General features: G+C 49.9%; 2 protein-coding genes across 2 annotated transcripts in view; both read right to left on the bottom strand.

Moving 5' to 3' along the window:
* Window positions 1-615: 615 nt before the first annotated feature.
* CSUI_001138 (uncharacterized protein) lies at window positions 616-2,632 on the bottom strand (the record flags this gene model as incomplete). Its single annotated transcript, XM_068061344.1, has 2 exons — window positions 2,056-2,632; window positions 616-984 (listed from the first exon to the last, which is right to left on the bottom strand). A coding segment is annotated over exon 2 (156 nt), but the record flags the coding sequence as incomplete, so codon positions are not given.
* A 1,775-nt stretch (window positions 2,633-4,407) lies between these two features.
* Window positions 4,408-13,206, bottom strand: part of CSUI_001139 (radical sam domain-containing) — a 14,280-nt gene continuing 5,481 nt past the window's right edge. Inside the window, exons 2-9 of the mRNA XM_068061345.1 lie at window positions 11,706-13,104; window positions 11,075-11,185; window positions 10,055-10,155; window positions 8,587-8,819; window positions 7,294-7,455; window positions 6,130-6,285; window positions 5,594-5,673; window positions 4,408-4,560 (exon numbers count right to left, since the gene is read on the bottom strand). Coding sequence (XP_067926678.1) covers window positions 4,422-4,560; window positions 5,594-5,673; window positions 6,130-6,285; window positions 7,294-7,455; window positions 8,587-8,819; window positions 10,055-10,155; window positions 11,075-11,185; window positions 11,706-13,104 — 2,381 coding nt within the window. The 3' untranslated portion in view covers window positions 4,408-4,421. The remainder of the gene's footprint in view (window positions 4,561-5,593; window positions 5,674-6,129; window positions 6,286-7,293; window positions 7,456-8,586; window positions 8,820-10,054; window positions 10,156-11,074; window positions 11,186-11,705; window positions 13,105-13,206) is intronic.

Here is a 13,206-nt window from a genome sequence, read left to right on the forward strand (position 1 = left end):
ATCGTCTGGTTAGTCGGACTATTCCGCGTGCTACTAGTGAGCGCGTACTTGAGAAAATGGGATGACTGTGGCTCCCCCAGAACTCGGTTGTCCTCGCGATAACACCTGTCCATGAAAGGCTAACAGAGCAATATCTTGTCTAGCTGAGCCACTGTCTTTACGGCTATTATCTGTCCCTATTCAACTGGAGCCTTAATAATGACTGGACTAGATCTATTTCTCGGTAGAAACCTGTATGATTCTACGCATTCAGGACATAGTTTGTCATATCAGGATTTACTGTGGTTTTGCTGACCACCCGGACACAAGTCTGATTCCCCGGGACATATCCCACTGGCTGGGCGGGAGGAACAAACGTGCAACCTAGGTCACAACCATGTTCGACTGCTGCGCAACGTCTGGGAAGGAACGCGGCATGGATTTCTACCACTATGGGGAGAATAAGGCCGCCGCTGTAGTGTGATCTGGAAGCTTCAGTGGTTGGCGGGGGCGCATCCTCCCACATGGGAACAAGAACTTTCAATCCTGCTGCTCGGGGGCGCGGCGTCCACGACACAAGCTCAAGTGAGATTTGGTTGACTTCTTTGGCTTGCTCATGATATTGGCCCCTCAAACGACCCTCTCTGACCGCACAAATATAGTGGTCTCCCTGTAGGTGCATTTGCATACGCGCATGAAACACAATGTATCGGACGCTTTGACCGTAAGCAACCCTTTCGGGAAGCCCATCGAACGGGCAGTCGACGACTTCACCGTAGCGGCATAGCCCCATCCTCCCACAGCGGTATAGTAAAACTGTACATAGAATCTGAGAAAATCAGTTTCTCTTCTTTTGGAACGCACTAGTCTTTGCGCAAAGGCCAGGAGCGCAAATAAAGACGCTACACATCAGGGACACCTACGTACAACGCACCGAAGAAGAACACCACCCCACAGATGTAGAGCGGCTATCCTCGGTTCCCTGACAAGAATTCGGTGGGTAACCTGCTCACAGTCACACACATGGGGAAAAGCTCCTCTGCTACTTTATAACCTAAGCTGGCCCTTATCAAAAAGCGAGTAACGGGAGCCCGCAGCCACCTAGGCTCCCGGGAGAAACAAGTTCATGGGAAAATACGGCATACGGCCCCGCTCGCGTTGTGAGCTGGACAACATACAAATGGACGGTAGGGCATTCACCCATTTTTTTCGGCATACCACGGGCGATCTCATGATACCTGCATGCAATTTCAGGAGTCACATAACTGGTTCTTCGGGTTCACCGCACCAGCTCGGCTCTCTATTGTGGATCCAAAGGACGCCCGTACGTTTGGTTGTCTTCCCAGGTGCGCCACTCTACTCCGCGGTTGGGGTGCACACTCAGAGGTCCTTTTCTAGAGATCTCTCGACTTCACGGAGTGCGGATCCAGACCGGCCCAGGTATTCCAGGAGAGCCCTGCTTTCCCACTCCGTTTCAGCCACAACTTCCCCTAAAAGTGATAAGAATAAGTCAATAACAGATTTGGCCGCCAGAAAATCAGCAAACACGGCATTGCCAAGCATATCCACACTCTTCGTACGAAGCGCCCGAGCTAGTGTCATGAGCGCGAACCTCGCGACCTCGTAGACTCCGGTACGGACTTTGTTTACCAGCTCTCTGGAAACTGAATCCTGCTTCGAGCTCTTAAGGGTTTGCAGATACTCCATCAATTCTGAAACAGAAGTCTCAGGAGACTGCAATTTCTCTTCTGCACTGCCCTGGTAGGTCTGTATGAACGACTGGACAGCAGCTTTCGTTTTTGCTTGAGCCAGCAGTTGGACACCACCGCCCCCAAGTCTCGCTTCACGGGCAAACTCGCGTAGCCCTTTACCTAGTTCCGACCATAGTAGCTTCACAGTATATACATCAGACGGCTCGCTGTCAACCGCTGCATTCTGTGACGGCGCGAAAACGTCACCGTGAAAGATGAGGAGGATAATTAGGAGGGAAAAACTGCGAATGGACGTGTGCGCCGCCACACGCCGGATGTGGAGCAGCCGTCGGGACATGGTTCTCGACGGCGCAGGAGCACTTACAGGCGCTGAGAAAAAGGAGCGTCCGCGAACGGCACGTGCACCTTAAAGTGCCTCTTCGTAACCATTGAAAGTATCCAGGTCGGCTCAGATCCCGCCGAGAGAAAGGAAACAGCACGTGTCCTTTCCAGTGAATGAGGGGCACGCCTTGGCCAAGCCCTTTTGCCCGGGGAGCGGGGGCAGCACCGTTCGCAATTGCAAATGCCGGAAGCGATGAAAAGAAAATCCAATGTTAGTTTTTGCACGAGGTGTCATGGCTGCCTTGACATGACCACGACCGCAAGCGGTCTAGAAGTCACTAGTTGGTACTATCGAGGGACTGCTCGCGCGAAGGTCCGAGCAATGACTAGGAAGAACGAGGCCCCCCCCTGCTACCGAAAACGATCGGAACACGATGAATGTCATAGCCACAGGACCTCGCTTTCACTACCGATGAGAATGTTGGCACTTGGCAGTCTGTTCAGTTCACCGCAGTGCACCACGGATGGCACTCAAACTGTCCGTGGTTGTTTTAGGGCTACAGGCGGCCGCCCGTACGCAGCCCTTTCTGGTGGCCCCTGCGCTGCGGCCGACATCCACCTCTTCGGCAGGGGTACAGAAGCAGCCCCAGCCCGTCCGCCCTTTAGGCTCGCGTCTGCATTATCAATTTCAAGCCCAATCTAGTCAGAGTGATTGCTTCCCTAAAGTATGCATCCGCCGAACCCTACGGGCACCGCTAACTGCAGCTGTTTTGCGCGCTCACTGGTCTTGCAGTCTACCTGTACGCTTGCGGGCAACGGCTGCCTAGCTCGTTTGCTAGAATGGCACGAAGGTCGGATACTCCGGCAGCATTATGCAAATGGTTTTCCCACCACCGGCTTGAGTCTTTTGCGCTCTTCGATCTCCACGGGGACACGGATGGAACTCGAGAACTCCAGCCCAAAAGCTTGCGCTCACCCAGACTTTCACATGCCAGAGATAACGTGCTCAAAACAGCGCAGGGTTGCTCCGGCCGATATTGTTAGGAGCCAGCAACAAGCATGCGTACGGGATGCGTCGAAGTTTCTCGGACACGTTAGTGAGCTGTTGCGGCAGGGTAGGCACCCGGACCCCCATGCGCCAGTACCAGACCCAAATTCTCTTTACTCGGTCCGTACAGCCAAGGCGACTTCGGGGGCACGAACTATCTTTTTGCAGGGCCCCCCGCTCAGGGGCTCGAACAAACCATAGTGACACAGCGGTGCGCTTTCCGTTGTCTCTCCACACTTACGAAGACGAAGTATGCAGGGTCAACACGCAGAGTCGATCACGACCCGCTCTGTGAAGTACGACGCGAGCGGAGAAGGTGACTGACAGCGTCTTTTTTTGTCTGCAAAAAACTTGACAGACAGGTGCTTCGGTCGGCTGTCTTTTCTTTCGTCGTCCCTCTCCTACTCTCATTCGTAGACTAGCCACCTGGCTTTAGGCTCGTTCTGGACAAAAGCCGGTGTTAGTACCGTTGATTGGCCTGCTCCGTACGTTTGGCGCCATCCGCCCCGACAGGGGAAACTTTTCTCTCCCTGTACAGTAGTATTTTGGAGGAAACGGGGCCCGCGTGCCCGTGCCACAAAAAGGGATCCACGCACTCTAGCCCAAGCGTCCGCCAGGAGGGAACATCCAAAACTCCGAGAGAGATCAGGTTGCTGACAGTTTTAGTATACTGGTGGCGCCACGAGTAGCGAAGAGCTTGGTGGCTGTGATTGCGTCAGTACTTCTCTGGTACGAGTGTGCTCCCGGGGTGGCCCTCCCGTGTGCTCCTGATCTGACCCTGAGGAGCGCGTGTGAAATGCGGGTCACTGCGCTCCTAGTTTGCGACTTTCCAGATAACCTGTATTGTGAAAGAGCGGGTGCAAAAACAGAAGAATGAACAATTCTGTCCCATCAGATCAGTACTGGCCCGAGTAACAGCCTGTACACAAGCATGCAGAGTGTAACTGATTGGGGCAATTACCCAGATGCACAATCAAACCATGCAGCCACTACTGACATAGACAAAAGGCTCAGTGGGCCGCGCTACAGCTGCGTCAAGGTTCTAACACGCGACTTATGACGAGTTTGCCGGTTCCATGCCGTTACGGAAGGCGACGAGTGGGTGAGGGAGCTGTATCCTCTCTTGAAAAAGAGTGAGTTCATAGTTGCATCATTTCCACACGCGCGAGGGAAGGCGTGGCTCTTGGTGGCCTTCCAACCCCCGACGGAGAGGGTGTTCGGTCACTTCTAACCACCAGCCCATCAGCGTTCCACACTTGACAAGGCCATATAGTTTCTAAGCGTCACTGAATGCCCCAGGGCACGCGACAGAAAAAAGAGACCCCGCACGTACACATTCTCACTTATACTCTCGTGTAAAATCACTCTTCGAGAGTTCCCCGTAAAGCCGGTCTGAGCGCAGCTGCCGGTTGAACAGGTTCCGCTCTTACGGCCACAACATGCCACTTTTCAGTGGCTGTGATGTACATAAGACAACACCGACCGAGTAATGCATCGTCCCTGCGTACAGCAAAAGAAATACCAGTTCGTTTTGCATACTTTCCTTAACAGTGACGATACTACGAACGTGACGGCTTCAAACCGAACTTTGGAAGGTGTTGCCCCCCCGCGAGGCAACTACAAAACGCCCATCACCTGTGGACACTCAACGACCATAAAACCCTAGCTGTACCTGGTTGTTATACTGTCTCAGACACCGGAACTCGAGCGCGTGCGACCAAATAGTCAGCTTCTACGGGCGGAGAGAACAGATTCTAGTCTTAACGCTTCGAGTGGCACACCGAGTAGGCGTGACCACGATAGAACCCTCGGTCCAGCTGTGCGTGCACTGTATAAATCTCTCCGTACGAATCTCCCTAGCCGCCACTAGATCAGGCGAAAACCGATTCAGTCTCTTCCTTGACAACGGGAAAAACACTTGTCTCTAATATCGTTTGATTAGGATTACTCCGGAAACAGTAACTCCACTCACACGTACGGTACCGACGGTAGGAAGGAAACACCCCATACGAGAAATTAACCTTTCCGCTCGAGTCATATGGGATGGGAAAAATCTGCCCATGTCTCTTAAACCCCTATATTTGAGGGGCGTCGGAGACAGAAAAACACCCATGCGGACCGTCATGGACCTTCATACACGTATGCGAAAACATCTCTTCCTTTTTACAAGCAAACTACAAGTTAGGACTTCTCGTCCGTACAGATCGGCAAAAGCCAGGAGTTCCACCACTTCCCTAATGAAAGCAATGGTCATATATCGCCAAGCGGCTTTATATCTTCTACCAGTGAACGCGTATGCGTTGCGCACTACTCTCCTGGAACCTCTGACCCGAGGCACGAGAAAACACAAGGTTAGCGTGTTCAGTCGAACTATCTAACTGATAGTGTTAAACCTGTCGTTACGTGTCCACGATGAACGAACTTTGTCGTAGTACATGCTCCAACTGTGGCAGCACGTCGTGCTGTCCGGCAGCAATCGACCTCCTGACAGAAAAAACAGTTGACGGACTGCACATGGAGCGACGTTACTTACCTCGCAGTGAGAACCTTGACGTATTGCCTTGTCTGTCCAACCGTATGATTACTCCGGTCTGAAGTAGCTGTGAACCATACCTGAACAAAAAGGAAAGTAACCACTTCCGCTCGCACATGGCAGCCCCATCCTAGCCCCCTCACGCGAGCTTCCTAGAAGATACCAAACAGATATATACAACCTCGAATTACGCCACAAGAATGCATGCTTCCTCCCTACCGTGCGCGAGTGTCGAACAAACGAAAGGCATCAGGTCTGCAAAACTCAAGCAGTCGAAGCGGATTTGTGATACTAGGCATATATATATATATATACATATGTCTGCACACGCCTGCTCGTTGACTGACACTAAACTACTGTGAGTACGTAGAAGCTGCGTACCCTCTTTCTTGTCCCGTAATAGTGAACAGCCTGCGGAAGTCTCGGACGGAGTATATAAACAGAAATACACGCGTAGATGTAAGTATGAGTATATCTCTCGATGACAAGGAAAGTGACTGTGCCCTCCTTCAGTGATGAGGCCGCTGTCATCTCACCATTTGAGTTGTATGCAGCATCCAATCATGACATGTGTAGCTTTCAAAGAGCGCCGTGACCTCTCGACTTCTTCGCTTCACGATTTGGGATGGAAGTTGCTTCATCGATGCTGCCGGAGTGCCAGGACGCGGATAAAACTGGGAGATATTGACTACCTGAGAAGAAAGCACGCAGGCCGCTACGCAGTGAAGGACTATTCTTGAGCTTTTCCACCGACTAAGCCGACACTTAAAAACGTAGTACCTCTGTCCATAGGAAAGAAAAGCGTTCACACGCAAGCAACAAAGTCCGATATGCATCACACAAGCGTAGCTACTGCACAGCCGTGATGTACCTGACGGCAACGGGCGTCCCGTCACTGCCCCGGCACGGGACAAGTCTGGATCTTTTTCTGGCAAAAGACTGCGCAAGAGACATCTCCGGGTGTATAAGATCCCTTTCATGCCTCCGCGGTTCACCAAGGAAAAGGACGAGAGTCGCTCTAAGAATGTGCGCTGAGATATGTGGAGACAGTGAGTGTCCAATGGATGGATGACCCCCATGCCTACGTTTACAGTGACGCGAGACATCCATTACAGTTCGGACGACTGCGCAACCATATACGGACAGCATACACGTGGGTACATAACAGTATTCTATGACGATGCATATATAGACGCGCAACCCAGAATGGCGACGACGACCCTCATTTAATAGCCCGGGGAGCTGTTTCGCCTTCATCTACATTCTACGGCAACGCCACAGAGTGTGGAGATTCTAGGTCTTTTCTTGCTCTCGCTATACGTGTTCAAGCCAGAAGTTTCACAATCAGCAGAAATGCAATCAAAGAGCCTGCGTGTATACGGATGCATGTAGACATATACGCAGATACATAGATACTACCTAGTTGTTTCGTTCATCCGAGAAGACGTGTACTTGCGTGAGAACATAGCTGCGTATGTATGAGATAGACGGAGTGTCCACGTGAAGAAAAAGCTGAACGTTCACTTTCGAAAGCATACACAAGTACAAAATCACTCTAGCCTACTACCGATTGAAGCCGCTAACCCCTCATCTTTATGATGGAGGGATGAGGGTGTGGACTCTACAGAAAGAAAGAAAGACCGTCATTCATTCTTATCTCGCCTTGTTTCGGGTGTATGCCTGAGAACGCCTTTCCTTACTGGGAACTTCCACCGTTTAAGAAGGTCGAGAGTTTGTTGGTGATCTTCCTCCGTCTCTCCAGGAAAGCCGCAAATGATATCCGTAGCGATCGTCATGTGAGGGAAGTGCGAGAGGAGAGTCTCCACTACGTACTCAAACTGCTGGGCCGTGTACTCACGGTTCTAAACGAGAAAAGAAGTCATACACAAAGAATAAGGCACACAAGAAGACGATCAAAGCAACTCCGGCATCGTCTTTTGGCTGAAAGATTGGTACCTGTTATTCTACCTAACCCAAGACCTAATGCACACACACACTTGTACGTGTGTTTGTCTCTCCTCGTTCCCTCATGTATACACGGAGATATGTATCTCTATAGCTTACAAGGAAAAACCTGTACAAAGCGGGTACCATGCAACCCCGCCAACAAGAGAGTCATTCTTTCTCTGCAAAGGGCGTGGCGAGATGAGAAGCAAGAGAAGTCCCTACTATATTTCTCCTTTCTTCTCTCGTACCAAGTTCTAGCCATGTGAGAAAGAAGAATAGTACGCTGTGTATGTGTCGCCTTCGACTACCTACGGCTGTTCCCTGATGGAGAGACCCGCGAAGACAACGAGCGCCACTATGTAAAGCTGGTATCCTACTCCACCTCTCAGTGACCGAATACGGAGAAAAGACTCCAGTAAGGAGACTACGAATCCATACGAGAGGCGATTCATGCATCACGTTGTTGGTAGAAAGACACAAGTGGACAAAAAGGTCGTGAAAGAGAGACAGCCCCTGCTGAAAGGAGGGGCCGAGCAAGCAGCCGCATGACAGACAGTCTAAAAGAAAGACCGAGAAGGGACACACCGTGACTGAAGTACATCCCCACACTGAAACCATTGTTTCTTTTGTACAGAATTCGGGTTTGGATTGCTCTGAGAGGCCAGAAGAGGAGACTTTATGTATGTAAGCGTAGTAAGAGAGGTGATGGAATGGATGATCTCTCTCCTTCACTGTATCTTTTTCTCAATGAATCATAATGACCGAGTCCCGGTTACCATCTCTCTCCGCTCCTGCCCGTCCACTAGACATTCCCGCAGACTGACGAAATAAGAGAAGGCAAAAGTTACTCCTCTCTATCTCCTTTCGCTTTTCTCTACGCTAGTAGTGAGTCAACGCCATCCCACCAGTACCCCTTACAGAGGACAGGAAATCTGACAGGTCACTTTCTAATAGCAGAGCTGCTGTACAGCCAATAGCAGAACTATCATACAGCTAGTAAGAGGACACGCAAAGGGTTGCTAGATGCAAGCTACCGTCAGTCCTACCATGGCTGTGAGGACATCATTACTTCCAGATTGCAGAGGAAGATGAAGAAACTCAAAGACGTTCGGGTGTTTGAAGACTTCAACAGCTTTATTCAACTGCTGGAGTAAGAAAGGAGGGTTTGACATTCCGACACGTAACATGAGGCTTTGATCTCCTTGCGGCTCTAACACAACTTTTGCTAATCTCGTCAGCAGAGATGTTAAACTGCTCCCACAGTCTAACCCGTACGCTCCTGTTGAGAAGCAAGACAGATCAACGAAGAAAACGCACGCTGCGTTTTCAAGAGACTGCCTAAGCCGTTTCTACCTCCTACTACTTCTACTCCTTCAACTACTTTTTGGATCCTTTCTTTCGACATGCGTGTATTCAAATAGAAACATACCAAAGCAAACAGAAACATTGCTGAATATACGTGAAAGCCATATATGTAGTTGGAGACAGGCACAGAAAACACCATACACACACTATATCATCGACAGATTTCGACAATATGTGTGGGTGCCTCGCTCAAGACATGAGAGGAGAGAAATAAGTACACATTGCCTACGGACGGAGAAAGTCGGAGCCTTGCTCCATCCTGCAGAAATCCGAAGTGATAGTAGTAGATGTGCGTGAAGACGTCTTTCTCTATTGTGGGGATTAGATTGAGTAAAACACCTGCTTGCCCCATATATGAGAAAAACATCTGCTCGGTGCTGGCAGAAAGAAAGGCCTCGTCATGAGAAGACAGGAACAAAGGGACCGATACAATTAAACACAACTCAGTAGACTCGCTTGCTTCATATAGCCAGCATAAAGGAGCGCGACAAGAACGACCAACTGCGTGGTTAATGCAGCACATACTCTACCCTTGAAGAGAGACCGGCGTTTTCTCCGAAACAAGTGTAAGACTAGAAACAGCCAAGGACAGGCGGATCTTCGGGAAAGTGTCAGTCGGCTAATGTGTATAACTAGTTAACTATACATCCACATCTACTTATACATGAGTAAGGTCTCTTTCGCGGATATGGGAACTCGCATATATCTGCGTTTGACAACACTGAGATACCAAAAGTTTTTCCAGGCAGGTGTACTGAGCGTAGAGCAAAAAGGATTGTCTCCAAAGGTCCTTTTTTGAATCCACACAGACCTCAACAAATTCACACCACACCGTCCACTACATCGAGGACCATACATGGCCCCCCCTGTACATGCGTAGACCCTGGAGATTGAGCCGAGACAGTCTGCGTTGTAGGCACCGAGACACACGACTCCCAAAGCGTGTAATGCGCTCTGAATAGAAGTTTAAAGAAAAGAGGAGCGTGTGCCTGCCCTCATGCTAGCATGAAGGCAAGGTACTGTTCACCTCTTTGGACACTCAAGCTCACAACTATACAGAAAACTACGTCCTGAGGAGTCACTGAAAGATCATCTTTCTTGTATGCATGAGACAATAAGGCAAGATGCAGGAAGTGCGGATAGTCTTACCAGAATCTTCGGATGTAAGCCAAATTTGTTTGACACCCTCCGCAAGAGCCGACCGAACCCTCTTCTCAATTGCGTCCTCACTGTAACTACCAAGCTCCCCTCTACAAGCACAGGGGAGAGAAACGTCGCCCTACAACACATCAGATTTTCCAGTGTGTGTCGCCTCAGAAAAAAACAGATGCTTAGCAATACTGCACATACATGGCATGTATATACGCATCTCCTGTGTCTCTACACACGAACTGTTCACTGCGCGCGAATACACTGGAACCTTAGTAGAGTGGAGACAGTGCGAAACAAAAAGATACTGTATCGTCATTCGGGGAGGTCTTCAGCAATATTGTCAGCGTGTAAGGATGACGTGAGACGGATCTCCCCTAAGAGGTGACAAGGCACATGCAGTCGAGTCATGCGGATGATACTGGGACAAGAGATCAACTGCTTCGCGTCGTAACAGAACGCTGCGAAAGGCCGTTTGCCACTGCAGGTATGCAGAGACGAACGAGCAAACACATATGCTCACACACACACACAGACACACTCGAATAGCTCGCTGTATGTACATTACGGCTGCATTCGTGAAATGGAAAAACTTGGAGAATACCACACTCCCTTTCGCTAGCCGGAACGAGTCGAAACTGGAAAAATCCCTGGCTTTCCTCTACCTATCTTCCTGTCATCGGGTGTACGTACAGTCAAGATGAGTCCGAGGTAGCGGGGCAATGAGCCAGCAAACGTCCCCTGTCCTCACCACCATTCGTAGCCGCTACCGATACGTATGTGTGTGTCTCGTTCATCGACAAAAGAAGGATTTTATCCATTACTCTAACTTTCCTTATTCTGACGTCTCTGACACCTACCAAGAAGACTCCCGAGTTGGGCGGGCGAAATCTCGTGAGTAGGAGTAGAGTTCAAGGATAGAGTGCGTGCGTCTGGTTCCCAGACTTTGAGAAAAGAACGCTCTTCTCTGCAGATCCTATTGCGTACATAGAAAGGAAGAGCAGCCCTGGTTAAACATACCTCGCATGCTTCGTCTTGCAATACGTACAGCTTCCCAGACATCCGGTAGAGATAGGGACAATCTCGATCAGAGCATTTCGCCTTATCTTCGGCAGGTCAAGAGACGGCAGTCTGACGGTTTAACAAGCAAAAGACACGCAGGAAAGGAAGGCGGCCCGCAGAAGTCTAAGTCCAGTTCAGCCGTTCTTTTGTATTTGTTGTGTTACGAGAAAGAAGCATAGTGTAGAGACAGATATAAGCGGACGCTAGGAAAGGGGGGGGGGAGGGCTATATCAGTGAACGTACAAGCGCCGCGAAACATCTGCGGACCTCTGCGTTGCCTGAAATAGGTTGTTACAGATATACACTGGAAAAAGAAAAGAACCACAGTGAGTGAACCGAGGAGTAAGGAGCAAACAAGTTGGCCTTTGTGTTGTGCGAAGAAGAAGTATGCGTGTATACAGTGGGAGAAAGGCAATCCAGGAACCTCATTCACACGTGACTTGCGCTTCTTTCCATGAAGTTTTTTTCCTAATACGTTCATCACCGTATACACCATACTAAGACTGATACTTCACCCGCTCACCATCCTTTCTAATGCCCATATGTACGTATGTAGGTATGCTTATGTAGGGATATGTCTAGACCTTACTTCCTTTTTCCGGTGAGGCGTACGACATTCCCCTTGAGCGCCTCCTCAACAACTTCAACAATGCGGTCGATTGCATGCACTCCAACAATAGAACACCGGTTTAATAGATCCCTTTGCTCCGAGGTCTCTCCTCCTTTTTTCTCCACTTCTCCCTTCACTGCTTTCGAACCGCCTCTGCTAGCACCTTTCTTCTTCGTCTTCCCCTTCTCCTCACCCTCCCTGTTGACGTCTCCATCATGGCCTGCGTCAACATCGAGTTCTTCCACGATCTTCTTATCTCCAGACACGACGTTTTTCTTTGACCTCTTTTCTGACGTATTGCTTTCCCCCGCCGCATGAGGCACGCAACCAGCGACGACACAAGGGATAGGCTTTGTTCTTCTCTGTTTCAAGACTATTGAGACTTTCTTCGCTTCTTTCATCCTCTCATCCTCTTTCACTCCTTTCTTGTCTTTTCCATATTTCTTTTTGATGTGGCCTCCGCACGTCGATGGTGAATTAGCTACCCCAGTGGAGCATGGAGAACTATCGCAACAACAGCTACTGCCCTTCTCATCCGCTTCTCCACATCCTTGTTCTTCGCTTGACTTCTTATTCTCCCCTCCTGCTGTTTCCTCGTCTTCTTCACCGCCCTCCTCGGAATCCTTACTGCCTGGTTTAGGAGAAGGAGGTTTACATCCCGAAGAAGAGGAACAACAGCACGACCCCCCGCATGAGGCAGTCGACACTTGACCATTACATTCACATTCTTCTTTTTCACTAACAAGATGTGAACTTTCTCCCTTATCTTCATCGTGTCTTCTCTCTCCTTCCGTTGTTTTCTTCTGTTGCTTGTTCCTCACTTCCGCTGCAACTCCCTCAGGAACATCACTTTCCACCTGCGTACACTCCTCACGTGAAGGATGAGGTAAAATAGGAACCGAACTATCTTCTTCTAGAGACGCCATAGTATCAAGAGGATTTCTTTGATCTCTTTCTCCTCCTCCACATTCTGATGCTTCCGTTGTCTTCTCTGAAAGAGGGGTGGGCGATTGGACAGGAGTGGACGTAGGACTATCCAGCGTAGTATTAGGAGAAGGGTGATGTGGGGATGACGGGAGCACGGGTTTAGGAGACAAAGGCCCGGAAGGGGAAGCCTCCTGTGAAGAGGACGAAGAAGATTTCTTTGAGCCACCATGCGGACTCTCATAGGCTGGAGTGACAGGGGATACTTCAGAGCAACCTCGATGTCCTGCTCTGACAGCAGATGCTGTAGGGACTTCAATTTGAAGGGCTTGCTGAATCACCGAATATAAGGCGAATTCGGATGGGCTCTTTACCGTGCAAGAATTGATTAAACAGAGATCTGCTTCATCAAGAGAATCCACAAAAACGTAACCTGCGGCGTCCAGAAGGCCCACTGCAACAGGAAGCAAACAAACACAGACGAGAGGCATCTTAGGGAATAAAGAGAAGAGGCGTCTTCTCCACTGGAACGGGCTTAGGGTGTAAGGGGGGGGCA

This window comes from Cystoisospora suis, assembly GCF_002600585.1.
Source record: "Cystoisospora suis strain Wien I chromosome Unknown contig_444, whole genome shotgun sequence".
NCBI lineage: Eukaryota > Apicomplexa > Conoidasida > Eucoccidiorida > Sarcocystidae > Cystoisospora > Cystoisospora suis.